The 14,973-nt window shown below is 42.5% G+C and overlaps 1 protein-coding gene across 9 annotated transcripts in view; it reads left to right on the top strand.

Annotated features, from left to right (window-relative positions):
* Positions 1-14,973, top strand: part of nek1 (NIMA-related kinase 1) — a 168,086-nt gene that overhangs the window by 142,173 nt on the left and 10,940 nt on the right. For all 9 annotated transcript variants that reach the window (XM_068029276.1, XM_068029275.1, XM_068029277.1 and 6 more), the window contains 2 exons: positions 4,770-4,903; positions 11,652-11,784. In XM_068029276.1, coding sequence (XP_067885377.1) covers positions 4,770-4,903; positions 11,652-11,784 — 267 coding nt within the window. The remainder of the gene's footprint in view (positions 1-4,769; positions 4,904-11,651; positions 11,785-14,973) is intronic.

Here is a 14,973-nt window from a genome sequence, read left to right as displayed (position 1 = left end):
TTGCATAAATAAACTGTGCCTAAGCACTGCCCATTAGGAATGTAGCAATGTAAAAGTAGAAAGACACCACTGTAATCCAGCTGACTCGTCCCAATGTTAGAAAAAGACCAGGAGTTTCATAGAACATAGAACAGTACAGCACAGTACAGGCCCTTCGGCCCACGATGTTGTGCCGAACCTTTAACCTACTCTAAGATCAAACTAACTACCTACTCTTCATTCTACTATCATCCATGTACCTATCCAAGAGTCGCTTAAATGCCCCTAATGTATCTGCTTCTACTACCACCGCTGGCAGCGCATTCCACGCACCCACCACTCTCTGTGTAAAGAACCTACCTCTGACATCTCCCCGAAACCTTCCTCCAATCACCTTAAAATTATGCCCCCTGGTGATAGCCCTTTCCAGCCTGGGAAAAAGTCTCTGACGATCCACTCTATCTATGCCTCTCATCTTCTTGTACCCCTCTATCAAGTCACCTCTCATCCTTCTTCGCTCCAATGAGAAAAGCCCTAGCTCCCTCAATCTTTCTTCGTAGGACATGCCCTCCAGTCCAGGCAGCATCCTGGTAAATCTCCTCTGCACCCTCTCTAAAGCTTCCACATCCTTCCTATAATGAGGCGACCAGAACTGAACACAATATTCCAAGTGTGGTCGAACCAGGGCCTTATAGAGCTGCAGCATAACCTCGCGGCTCTTAAACTCAATCCCCCTGTTAATGAAAGCCAACACACCGTACGCCTTCTTAACAACCCTATCAACTTGGGTGGCAACTTTGAGCGATCTATGGACATGGACCCCAAGATCCCTCTGTTCCTCCACACTACCAAGAATCCTGTCTTTAAGCCTGTATTCCGCATTCAAATTCGACCTTCCAAAATGAATCACTTCACACTTTTCCAGGTTGAACTCCATCTGCCACTTCTCAGCCCAGCTCTGCATCCTGTCAATGTCCTGTTGCAACCTACAACAGCCTTCCACACTATCCACAACTCCAGCAACCTTCGTGTTATCGGCAAACTTGCTAACCCAGCCTTCTACTTCCTCATCCAAGTCATTTATAAAATTCACAAAGAGCAGAGGTCCCAGAACAGATCCTTGTGGAACACCACTGGTCACCGAGCTCCATGCTGAATACTTTCCATCTACTACCACCCTCTGACTTCTATGGGCCAGCCAATTTTGTATCCAGACAGCCAACTTTCCCTGAATCCCATGCTTCCTTACTTTCTGAATGAGCCTACCATGGGGAACCTTATCGAACGCCTTGCTAAAATCCATATACACCACATCCACTGCTCTTCCTTCATCAATGTGTTTTGTCACATCTTCAAAGAATTCAATAAGGCTTGTGAGGCATGACCTGCCCCTCACAAAGCCATGCTGACTGTCTCTAATCAAACCATGCTTTTCCAAATAATCATAAATCCTGTCTCTCAGAATCCTCTCCAATCATTTGCCCACTACCGACGTAAGACTGACTGGTCTATAATTCCCAGGGTTATCCCTATTCCCTTTCTTGAACAAGGGAACAACATTTGCCACCCTCCAATCATCCGGTACTGCTCATACAACCTTTCAATAGCTCTTTCTGCCAAATATCTATCCAGTTTCCTGTTCACATCATCTAACCATCCCTCTTCTGAGCTAGAGTTTGTGCATCCTGGTTTAATTTTTATTATTGAAGTTAATCGTACCCTTTAGGATCTAGAATATCCCAATTGGATTTCTCATGAATGTTATTTTCTGAAGTGCCAACATTCCCAGTTTCTGCAGCCTTTCTCTGTAGCCCAGAGGCCTAATTCAAAGTGTCACTACCTTTATACCTTCTCTGACCTCTCTCAGGATGCCAAAATATCTCTAATGTAATACAGGGACCAGAGTTCCACACACTGCTCCAGGTGTCAACATGTAGAGATTGTTCTATAAATATTCTAAAAAGGAGTGAGTTCCTGAACCCAGAACTTGTAGACCGAAGATTGATTGTGGCAGAAATGGAAAAAGTGTGAGTCTGACTTCTAGCACGGAGAGATCCTGGTCGATTAAGTAGGTAAATGAAGAAATGGAAGATGAATTTTAAGAACAAAAAGCACTCTTCTAGACATTGAAACAAGAAATGTGAAACAAGTAGCCAGTCAGCAGCATCCTCAAGCCAATGTGCAAAGGAAATTATTTGGATGTGGTTGAACATTTGCCCCCAAGTAGTGTCAAGCTGTTGCCAACAAAGCTGATCATGCATTTGAATACATCTTGAGAACATTTGACTATGTCAAGACAAACTAATATTGTATCAAATCATTAAATCCATAAAGAGGAAAGGAGGTCATTTGGTTCATCATACCTGTGCCAGCTCTTTAAAAGAGCTATCTAATTAGTCCCACCCCCCGGCTCTTTCTCCTTAGCCCTGCAATTTTCTCCCAATCATGTATTCAATCAGTTCCCTTTTGAAAGTTACTATTGCATCAGCTTCCACCACCCTTTGAGGCAGTGCATTGCAGATCATCATAACTTGCTGTGTAAGCAAATTTCACTCAGCGCTAGCTGTTCTGCCAGTTACTTTAAAATCTGATCTTGGGTGTGGCCAAAATTTCAAATTTTGTATTCAGCTTTACGTATCCTAGCTGTGAATACATAATGAGAAGAGTCAGAGAAGAAAAATAAGTATCCTAAATTATGTCAAGAGACTGACCTGTTTTAATTGAGGAAATGACTAAGAGGGGATATGATCCAGCTGTTTAAAATGCTGTGAGCAATAGTAATGTTGCTACATGCAGATTGCTTTAACTGGTTGTGAGCACATAACTAAACGTAATATTATTCTGTCCATAGATAACTATATTAGGTTTTCCTTCGCCACAATCTGAAAGATTGCAAAAACAATTTAACGTTATGTTGATGAACACATACATGAATGAGCTAACTGAATATCTGGTTAGAACAGGACTGAAGGTTACAAGGATGATGGAGATAATAATGAATGAGTGCTGTGTGTGAGATGATGGTTCATGAATTGCAGGGGTCAGAGTTGTTTAACTTTAGACAGCAGGAAGTAACTAAGAAAGCCTTTTTGTAGGCTATTAAGTGGATAGGATAGAGGCTTTCATATAGTGGAGATTGTCGTGAAAGGTATGGGTTTTATGAGCTGTGGAGTTCCTATGAAACAATGTTACCAGCAGTTTTTTCTTTGTGGCTGATTTTTTTTTTGTTCTGATACTGTGTTGCTCTCTCTTATCCAGGCAAGAATTGATGAAAATGATAGTGTTTTGTTCCGATGTGGATTTGAACTTGCAATCTTCTGAGCAGTGAATTTTATATTCTCCTCCTGGAGTTACTTCACTGTGCCTAAAGAAAGCAGAATTTCCTGTTTAAAATGTGCTCCATGGCTGAAGAAGATTAGCCTTAACCACAGAAGCAGCTTTCCTAACCTTGACTAGGTTTCTGCCTGGCTTAAGGTGGGAACATCAGCCCATCTCTAATATGGCCTGTTGGGCACCATTGGTAGAAGGAACTTCACTCAACATTGCATTACTGTCTATTCTTGATTATCTACCAATTTTGAATTGAAAATGTACAAAAAAGCCTCCCAAACTGTTTTTATTTTAACTGCTTAATGCTTACTATTGGATAATCCAATTCTTTTCCTAGCAAAAACAATTGCTGAGAACTTTCAATTACAGTAGGCCACCCCAAAAGTTTCTCCATCAGATACTGTGGAGTTCCCGGCAGTATGCGTATGGACCTTAATAAATTGCCAAAATAATAATGGCTGGATTTTACAAAGTTCTGTAACATAATCCTGGACAATATCCAGGCTTGGGTTGATAAGTGGCAAGTAACATTCGCGCCACGCAAGTGCCAGGCAATGACCATCTCCAACAAGAGAGAATCAACCATCTCCCCTTGACATTCAACGGCATTACCATCGCTGAATCCCCCACTATCAACATCCTAGGGGCTACCATTGACCAGAAACTGAACTGGAGTAGCCATATAAGTACCGTGGCTGCAAGAGCAGGTCAGAGGCTAGGAATCCTGAGGCTAGTAACTCACCTCCTGACTCCCCAAAGCCTGTCCACCATCTACAAGGCACAAGTCAGGAGTGTGATGGGATACTCTCCATTTGCCTGGATGGGTGCAGCTCCAACAGCACTCAAGAAGCTTGACACTATCAAGGACAAAGCAGCCCGCTTGATTGGCACCCCATCTACAAATATTCACTCCCTCCACCACCGACGCACAGTGGCAGCAGTGTGTACCATCTACAAGATGCCCTGCAGCAATGCACCAAGGCTCCTTAGACAGCACCTTCCAAACCCACGACCTCTACCAACTAGAAGGACAAGGGCAGCAAATGCATGGGAACACCACCACATGCAAATTCCCCTCCAAGTCTCTCACTATCCTGACTTGGAACTATATCGCTGTTCCTTCACTGTCGCTGGGTCAATATCCTGGAACTCCCTTCCTAACAGCACTGTGGGTATACCTACCCCAAATGGACTGCAGTGGTTCAAGAAGGCAGCTCACCACCACCTTCTCAAGGGCAATTAGGGATGGGCAATAAATGCTGGCCTGGCCAGTGATGCCCACATCCCATGAATAAATAAAAAAAAAAATCCCCATGAAATTAAACTATCTGTAGTAATTGGGCTGCTTTCAATGGTGCAGGATCAAAAAGTTGATCTGAAAGTTTTGACTTAGTAATTTTGACTGCCTGGGTTTTGTGATGATTTTCCTAAACGGTTTTCTGTTCTTGCAATTTGTGCAGATGATAGCGAGGGAGATGTTGCAGGTGAAAGTGCCGAGTTTGACAGCGTCTTCAGCAGATTGGAGGAGCTGCGAATGACACTGGAGCAAGAAATGGGCTTTGAAAACTTCATTGAAGCTTACAACAAAATTAAGGTTGTTCAGTTTCTTTGTATTTTGATGCAGTATTGCATTATTTTGTTCAGGTTAAGATGGGTTTTAGACTTGAACATTTGAGTAGCTCAGGGCTTCTGAATTCTTCTGTTGAATTGAAGACTCAGCACGCAAATCTGAGATCTTCAACGCAAAACTGTACTACTTTCACTTTTGCAAAGTCTTTGCACTGACTGTCCTCAGTGTAGAATTCCTGATGATGTTCCTGGCTGTCAGAAGTTGATGAGATATTTGACTAACCCCAGGGGGAAAAAACAGCTCTTGAAAGTGGTATTTGGTGACAAATGCTCGAGTGTTCTCTCTCACTCTTTTGAGGTCAGATTTAAATCCTGACCAGATAGGGTAACAAATGCATTGGGGTAAAATTATATATGGCTGTTGCCTTGATGTTCTAGTGAACTTGGAATGCAGAATTCCTGTTAAAATTTGCTATTAATTGGTACTGAGAAGTCACAAGACAGGAAGAGAAGTCACACTTCGTTCCTAATTTAAGGGGCTCGTTTAGTTCTCACATACTGTGACCATGAAGTAGGCAAGTGCAAATTGTTCAATGCATCCAGGTTTTCTATTCACCAGAATGGTACTGGGGCTAAAGCAGTTAGACATTGGGGACAGGTTTCATAAACTAGGCTTGTATTCACTCATGAATGTCTTTAAGATGATTCAAGGGTTTGATCAGTTAGATGGGGGAAAAACTATTTCCTCTGGTGGAGGAGTCCAGAACAAGAACTTTAGAAATAGAGCTAAACCATTGAGGGTTGATTTATATTAGTTGTTGGAGTGGGTGCTATTTAATTTTTGTTTGATCTGTAACTGGAAATGGCAATGAGAGAAGAGAAGGCGGAGAGAAGATTTGATCGAGGTATTCAAAATCATGAGGGGTCTAGGCAGAGTTGATAGAGAGAAACTGTTCCCACTGAAAGAATCGAGAACGAGAGGGCACAGATTTACAGTATTTGATAGAATGAATGAGGGAAAACTTTTTCACGCAGCGAGTGGTTAAGGTCTGGGATACACTGCCTGAGAATGTGGTGGAGGCAGGTTCAATTGAATCATTCAAGAGGGAATTAGACTGTTGTGAAAAGGAAGAATTTGCAGGGCTGCGGGGAGAAGGCGGGAGAATGAAACAGGGAATTGCTCTTTCGGAGAGCCGATGTGGATATGATGGGCTGAATGGCCTCCTGCACTGGAACAATTCTGTGATCCTATATTAGGATCTTCACACAAAGGCCAGCAGAGATCTGGAAAATGCACTCCCAAAATACTGTTGAGGCTGGGGGTGAATTGAAAATTTCAAAACTGAGATTGATTTTTGTTAGGTAAATGTATTAAGGTTTACAGAATGAAGGTGGTTAGATGGAGTTAAGATACAGATCAACCATGATTTAATTAAATAGTGGGATAGGTTCAAGAGTCTGAATGGCCTGTTCCTGTTTCTATGCTCTTTAAAGGGAGGAGTGAAACAGTTTCAGTACATTTGAGAGGCATTTAATGACATGCTAAATGCTTGCAATGTTTACACACCTGTGATGGTGTTGCATCACTCCAGATGTCTTGTTTTGGTTACTGAGTGTATAAGGAGATGTGGTTTAATTTTCTCTGAAGAAAATGTTTTTAAGTATCTCAGGCCTTCCAAATGAAGTAGTTTAAGATGATGCTCCAAATCCTGAGTCCTTTTCGCAACAGCACAGACCCAATTGTGTAAAGTCAGTGCATTCGTTATCAGTATAGAAATATTCAACTTTTATATCGAGTAAGATTAGCCATCATTCAAAAGAGGAATGTTTCTATAGGCGCACTATATGGGTGTAAGAAATAGAAGTGAGAGTAAGTCATTTGACCTTTTGAGACTGTTCCACTATTCAGTAAAAGAATGGCTGATCCTCCTCAACTCCACCTTCCTGCATAAGTACCACCTTGTCCTGCCATTACTTGTTGCACATTAATTTTGACCTTGCCTCACACCTCTTCAGTTTCTGCTCGCAACCAATTCCCATTTTCAGACTCTACTTTGTATATCATGTATTCTTCCCAGTGACTGACTCACATAGTGCCTGTCATCATTTATTACATGGTTTTTTCAAGTGTCATGACTTCCCCAGGAATACTATAAGGACTTGACTTAGCCACCTTACTGACCATAAGGCTTTCCTGACTTAAAAACATACTCGATGTTCAAAAGCAAAATATTACAGATGCTGGAAATCTGAAACAAGAACAGAAAATACTGGAAATACTTAGCACGTCAGGCCGCATCTGTGCAGAAAGAAACAGTTAACATTTCATGTTGATCTTTCATTTGATGAAAGGTCTTCCATCTGAAATGTAGGGCTGGATTTTTCCATTGTCTTCGAGTACCCGACATCGGGAGTGAATGGGGCTCCTAAGCCTGCAATTGCCAGCAGCGAGGCTGATTCAGCAATCTTCCTAATTAGCCACCTCAGCTCTCGCTGTCCGGGTGGACATGATGCTGCTGGCCCAGTCAGAGGACCGGCAGCTCTGGATCCTCTGTCGCCCCACCGGGAGAGGTGGATGCTACTGAGGCAGGTTCGGGACCACTAGGGCACCTCAACATGGAAATGTTGTCGCTGCTCTGCACAGAAGGCTTGAGGCCCCGTCATTGAGGCATGGAGCCTCCGGCTCTGATGGCCCTCTCGCGGCAGGCTGCCTCCATTGAGGCGGCAGCAGGGGCCGCCAGCCAGCCACAAAATTCTGGTGAGGCCGCAAGATCTTAATTGGGGTCTTAACCAGCGCAGTTGGTTGCTCACTTCTGTGCAGTGGGCTGCCGATCCGATTCCCAGCCCAAGCCTGGGAAAGTGCCCTGGTGTCGGTAATGTATCTGGGAGCTATTTCCCCCCACTAAATTTCTTGCCTTCCCTGCCTCCAAGCCCACAGTAATGGCTGACCTGACCTGCTGAGTTTCTCCAGCATTATCTGTTATTTCTCAAGTGTTCGATCCTTCTTGGTACAGAAACCTCCAATTTCTACTGTCGGGCAGGGAATTTAGCACCAGGAGAGTGTGCTTGAAAACAGATACATCAGCCAAAACAGTATTTTATGCCACCTTCCAGGGCTGTGGAATCTATGTCGGGGTTCTCTGGGGATCACAGAACCTGCCAGCTTTCAGGCTTGGCATCTGGTCTGACATCACCAACATAGGATCTGGTTGAGTGATGACAGAGTCGAAGGCCAGTGACGCACAGCCTTCCTCCACTGATGAAGTGTTCAGCAGCACTTGTAGCCTTAACCTTATTTATGGTACCTATCGAAGTGGAGACAACACGAGGGTGAAACTAAATCCTCCAAGGTAACAAAACCCTTCCTGCAAGAGGAAGAGTGTTGACAAAAGGATCCTTTCTTAGGACTTTTTTCTTGAATGATTCCTTCAGAGCCTCATGCTCTGCTTTTGAGGGCTTATCTCATCCTAGTTTAGCCTTGTTAAAATGGCTGCCAGGTTGTCTCTCTCCTGCTGAGACACCAGTCCAAGGAGTACTAAGGTTTAACTCAAATAGAGACTCGATCTGCTTCGCCATTGCCCAAAATGTTTTGCATCTTCTGCTTTATGTTGTTTGAACCAGTGACTACTTTTCAGAGGAGGAGTTTGCCCTTCAAAAGCTTTGTTCCTAAATTGGGCTGCTACAAAGTTCATTTAGCCGAATCTATGTTGTACAGTGCCAGGAACTTCAAGACTGTGCATCTTCTAGTACCCCTACAGCATTAGAAGAGTTCTTGTATATTGGTGGCATATCTAGTGAAGGGAGAGCACAAAAAATCTAACTTTCAGGATAAGGCCATCTGTTCTGAGAGGAGTGTGGAGAAGCAGCTGTACCAGCAGCTCATCCTTCAAATACAAATTGCCTCTTTTCTAATGACTTTTCTGTGACTCTTCTAATATTTGTCAGTTCCGAAGAAGGGTCACTGACCCGAAACGTTAACTCTGCTTCTCTTTTCACAGATGCTGCCAGACCTGCTGAGTGGTTCCAGCATTTTTTGTTTTTATTTCAGATTTCCAGCATCCGCAGTATTTTGCTTTTATTATATACAAATTGCCTGTTGTCAGTCTCTTGGGTAAACTTTGTACCTCAGTAGATAACTCTGATTATTTTTCATGTTGAGAAACCTCTTTCCCACTGGCATGGTTCTTGTACCATTATCTGACTATCTGTTCAAGATATTTACATTGACAGGGAAAGAACAAGGGAGTGGGACTAATTAGTTAACTCTTGTAAAGAGTCAGCATGGGCCAAATGGCGGCCTCCGATAATTCTATGGCACTGTGCCGTGGATTTATTCAAAATGTCTTCAATGAGTACGAAAGCAGGGAAGTTATGCTGAACCTCTCTAAAGCTCTGGTTAGACCCCAACTGGAGTATTGTATCCAATTCTGGTTACCACATTTCAGGAAGGATGTGAAGTTCCTTGAGAGGGTGCAGAGGAGATTTACCAGAATAGTTCCAGGGATGGAGAACTTTGGTTACAAGGTTAGGTTGGAAAAGCTGGATTTGTTCTTGGAACAAAGGAGATTTGATCCAAGGTGTACAAGATTATGACAGGCTTAGGTAAGTTAGATGAGGAAAAACTGTTCCCATGAACAAATGGTACAAGGGCTAGAGGACACAGATTGAAAGTTTGGGGCAAGAGATGCTACGGGGATCAAGCCAGGGAGTGGGACTGGCAGCATGGCTCCGTGGAGAGCTGGCATGGACTTGATGGGCCAAATGGCCGCCTTCAGTGCCGTAAATGACTATGACTCTATGAATCTATCAATATCCACTGTCATTAATCCTTTGAAAATGATATTCACCACAGAGCATCCTATTTGAGCAACTTTGGCTATGTAACATATGGTCCTAATTTAAGTGCATACCTTTGCGAATGACCTGCTATGCATAAAATGTTTTTGAATTTTAGGTACATCCAATGTTTTAGAAAAATAGGAAATCCTTTTTTGAGTTCTTACTGAAGTGGTTAGAATTTTATACCAGAGGTTCTCCTGCCGTCCACACAGTGTTTTATACAGTATGTGGTTTCTTATTGATTCAAATTTAACTTGATTTTTATTTAGTGAGAAAATTATTGCACTGTTTTAAAGTTTTGGTATTCTGGGAATTTTATTTTGTGAATTGGCATGATAACGTGAAGTTTTAAAGTAACAATTAATTACAATAATCACATTTGTCTTGTTTTTGAAAGGCTTATGGTGCTGAACAAAATATTCCAACAGTGATTTCCATTTTTGACCAACATCTGTCAGTAAATTAGTGATAACAACTGTTCATTCCTTACAATGTGAGGAATATTGTAGTATGTGGAGCGAACTTCCCAAACTTTCTTATAGTCACAGGCACACCTGAGTTTTTTTTTTTCATATTCGTCCATGGAATGTGAGCATCACTAGCATTTATTACCCATTCTCAGTTGCCCTTGAGTAAGTGGTGCTGGTGGTGTGTCCTGTTGAACCGCTACAGTCCTTGTTGGGAAGGTACTGCTCGAGTGCCATTAGTTCAGGAGGGCCAGGATTTTGACCCAGTGACAATGAATGTACATATATTGACTACATAATGTTTACCTGTAATCTAACATTTTAAGAAAAAGATACGTTTAACATTGCATTAATTAGCAGCCTTGGATATTTGCAACACTTCCACAAAATAAATGTTTGCCTGCTGTTCCACACTATGAATGTTCAAATATGAAACTGTAATGATTGGGGAAAAAAAATCCAACTGTCAAAATGAATGGTGAGAGGAAATGAGATTAAAATCAGCCTTTTTTTAATGAGCCAAGTTTACTTCAACAAGAATTCTGACAGACCACTGTAGCTTTGAAATTTTCAGTCAAATAAGTTTCTTTATTTGCCAGAATACCACAAATTTTTAATTTACTGGTCATATCTCAACAAAAGTTATCCACAAATGCTGACACAGATGAGCAGTGTGAAATGTTCTTGGCTACTGTTTCCTAATGTATATATTTTTCTGAGGAAACGTTGTTTACCATTATTTTCACAAGTTGCATTGAGCTCCACTACCCAAGATAAAAGTGTTACATTTGGGACCAGGAGTGATGCTTCCTGCTTTTTCTCCATTTGTTTGGAAGCACTCAATTTTCCTCTCTCTTGGGGTCCTTGTTTGCATGAACTTGCTGTTGATTTTATACAAACTTTGTAGCAGTCTGCCAGTAAAGCCAGGAGTTTTGCACAGTGACTTCAGTCAATGCCTTGGTTGCGATTGATAAACCAATCTTGCGGAAAATCACAGACTGAAATCAGATCCCACCACTCCACAGATTAGAAGTAACAAGGGATCAGCGGGTCACCCTTCAGCTTAAGTATCTGGTTTAAGTAGCTATTCTTCATGACTCAGCATGAGATTATCTGGAGGCTATTCAACAAGGGAGCCCATTACAGCTGAACCTCGTCCTGTCTTCACCGGACATCCATGTGCACATCTCGCAAGGCTCATTAAATTGTTTCTTCCCCATTGCCCCGTCCTACCACCACTTCAGCTGAGATTAGGTACTTCATTGCAAATTCGGTACAGACAATGGGATCCTCCTGGTCCATATGGCATACCACTGTAACAAATGAAGCCATTGGAGAGCTGTGCTCCCGTTGTATTCTGTGAATATACATTGCTAGTGCGCATATGCCCTGCCACTGTTGATGAGTATTTATTATTCCTTTCAAGTAAACTGCTCGAGTAAACTAATCTTTTGTTTTATGGATCAGGCAATACACGAGGATGAAGATGAAAACATTGACATAGGTACTACAATAGTGCAAGTCATTCTGGGTCCTCAGTTTGAGCATTTGTATTCCAAAATTCTCCATCTAGTCATGGCAGATGGAGCGTATCAAGAAGGTAAGTTTCTTTTTGTTCCCATTTTACCTGAGAAGGTGCTTTTAAATTTTATTTTAGTAGAGGTGATTTTGAGAACCATTTATTAAACATATTTGTGTCCATTTTAACCAAAGTACCTGATCAATACCGTGGACTTGGGAATTACTTTGTGCCATTAACATGACATTCCTTTTCCACTCCTGAGACGACAGTCTGCTATTTTAATAGCGGAGTAAATACATGACTAGGCGATCGTAATCGGCCTTTACATCAGTTCTTCCACCCCTGTTTCTATCATTTAATAAAGAATAAAACAACACTAAGTCACTGTAGACTTTATTTCTGGGCCTATATATGTCAAAGCTTTGAATTTGCATTCTATAATCTACCTTTCATCCAGCAAGATGTCCTCGTGTTTATTTTTTTAATTACATGCCACACTTCAGCTTACTGTTTTGAATCTTTAGCTCTAATGTTGTGTGGTTGTGCTTTCTATGCACATTGTATCTGTAGCTACTGGTACAGTTGTTGGGCGTTTGATGGCACTTGAACTGGACAAGTAATCATCTGCGAACATGTTGACCAGCAAAATGCTTTCCTACTTCACCTCAATTTGTATTTATATCAGGTCCTATGCCCAGGATTGAGTCCCAGCTGAAGCCAATAAACATTATACATACATCATGAACACAATGTAAAACAACTGTTTGAAAACTGGACTATCTACATCACATGATTGTTCTTTTATCCCAGGTCTCCATGCAACACCATCTGACTGCTTCTGTCAGATCTATTTTAAGTATATCAAAGTCACAAGTAACCTCCTATGTGACCGTGACCATGATAAACCATCCCTCCTCTTCCTTCTCAAGCTGTTTGCAGCCTTTAACGTGGTTGACGACAACGTCGTCCTCCAGTGCCTCTGCTCCGTCATCCAGCTGGGTGGACTGCAGTTTCCTGGTTCAGTTCTTATTGATCCAGTCAATAGAGAGAATCGCCCACAGTAGTTTCTCTTCCCACTGTTGCACCATGGATCTATCCTTGGCCATTTTTTATTTCTAATCTATATGGTGCCGCTGGCAACGTCATCTGAAAACACAGAAACACAGCATCAGTTTCCACATGTACGACACCCAGCTTTACCTCACCACCACCCCTCCTGACGCCTTGGTGTCTCTAAATTGTCAGATTGCTTGCCCAACCTCCAGTACCAGATGAGCAAAAGTTTCTTCCAATTAAGTATTAGGAAGACCAAAGCCTTCGGTCACCACCACAAATTTAATTCCCTAGCCACAGACTCCATCCATCTCTCTGGCACTGTCTGAGGCTGAACCAGACCATTTTTTTTTTTTTAATTCATTCGTGGGATGTGGGCATCGCTGGCCAGGCCAGCATTTATTGCCCATCCCTAATTTCCCTTGCGAAGGTGGTGATGAGCTGCTTTCTTGAACTGCTGCTGTCCATGTGGGGAAGGTACACCCACAGTGCTGTTCGGAAGGGAGTTCCAGGATATTGACCCAGCGACAGTGAAGGAACAGCGATATAGTTCCAAGTCAGGATGGTATGTGACTTGGAGGGGAACTTGCAGGTGGTGGTGTTCCCATGCACTTGCTGCCCTTGTCCTTCTAGTTGGTAGAGGTCGTGGGTTTGGAAGGTGCTGTCTAAGGAGTCTTGGTGCGTTGCTGTAGTGCATCTTGTAGATGGTACATACTGCTGCCACTGTGCGTTGGTGGTGGAGGGAGTGAATGTTTGTAGATAGTGTGCCAATCAAGCGGGCTGCTTTGTCTTGGATGGTGTCGAGCTTCTTGAGTGTTGTTGGAGCTGCACCCATCCAGGCAAGTGGAGAGTATTCCATCACAGTCCTGACTTGTAGATGGTGGACAGGCTTTGGGGAGTTAGGAGGTGAGTTACTCGCTGCAGGATTTGCATCTTTGGTGTTGTATTTGACCCAAAGATGAGCTTCTGACTCCATGCTATCATTTAGACCACCGATTTCCATTTCTGTAACCTTGCCCGACTCCACCCCTGCCATAGCTCACTTGCTGAAACCCTCATTCATGCCTTTGTTACCTGTAGAATTGGCCATCCCAATACTCCCCGGCTGGTCTCCCATCTTCACACCGCCCCACCCTGTCCCCAGGTCATTCAAAGTTCTGGTGACTGTGTCCTTACTAGTATGAAGTCCCGTTCACCTATCACCCCTCTGTTTGCTGACCAACATTGGCTCCTGGTTAAGTAACGCCTTGTTAAAATTGGAGGGGTAAAGAGGTTTAAGGAGGGAATTCCAGAGCTTAGGGTTTAGGCAGTTGAAGGCACTGTCTGTCTATCTCTCTCTCCTTTTAAAATGCTTCTTCAAACCTACCTCGTTGAACAAGCTTTTGGTCATCTGCCCCAATATCATCAAATAAGGCTCTGTGAAGTGCCTTGGGACGTTTTACTCGGTTAAAAGTGCTATATAAATACATGTTATAGTTGTAGTATGGTATAAAATGCATGACCTATTTTAATTGTGTTAATTTGATCGTGCAATTGTGCTGGTTTATTGTATGTGTTTTTTGCCCCACATTCTCTCCATTTGATCTCCCTCATTTGTCGTTCTTTCTTTACTAACTTAATGGAAATCATCATCTCCTTGCAACCCTCACTACCACTATTATAGATATCCCTGTCCATTCTTGTTTGTTTTTCAGTTATACTGTACGCCAATTGTGTAGGGCCTCTTTCTCCTGCAACAAAAAATGCCTGACCTCTGCCTTGTGCAGCTGTTGATAAAATTGGTCTCTAGGCAACTGAGACTTCTCTTTGAAATGCTCAGAATAAGCACAGCAACCTCCCATTGTTAGATTGCCTGCAAATTTTAGTCCCGGCACTTCCCATACTTTATCTTCTAAGTATTTGTTAACTACCTTCAAATCCTGGTCATTCCACGGTAGGGTCCATAGTGACTGAAGAGAGCCCCTCCAAGATTGTTTTCTGTGCACAGTCCAACTGTTGTTGATTAATGGGTTCTTCTGTTTGTCTGCTATCTTACAAGAAACCGCAATCCTAACTCCAGTGTTTCCAATCAATACCTTTCTGCAGAAAGCTTCTCACCCGCTCCATCACATTGCTAAATTCACATACTAAGTTAATTTCTCCCCAGTTCTGGCCCTCATCCCTTGTTTTAAAAATAAAACCCTGCTGTTTTGCTGCTTTCTCATCACCAGAAGA

Source organism: Heterodontus francisci, chromosome 4, assembly GCF_036365525.1.
Source record: "Heterodontus francisci isolate sHetFra1 chromosome 4, sHetFra1.hap1, whole genome shotgun sequence".
Taxonomy (NCBI): domain Eukaryota; kingdom Metazoa; phylum Chordata; class Chondrichthyes; order Heterodontiformes; family Heterodontidae; genus Heterodontus; species Heterodontus francisci.
The sequence above is the reverse complement of the archived record's forward strand: the minus strand, read 5'-3'. Positions and strand labels throughout refer to the sequence as shown.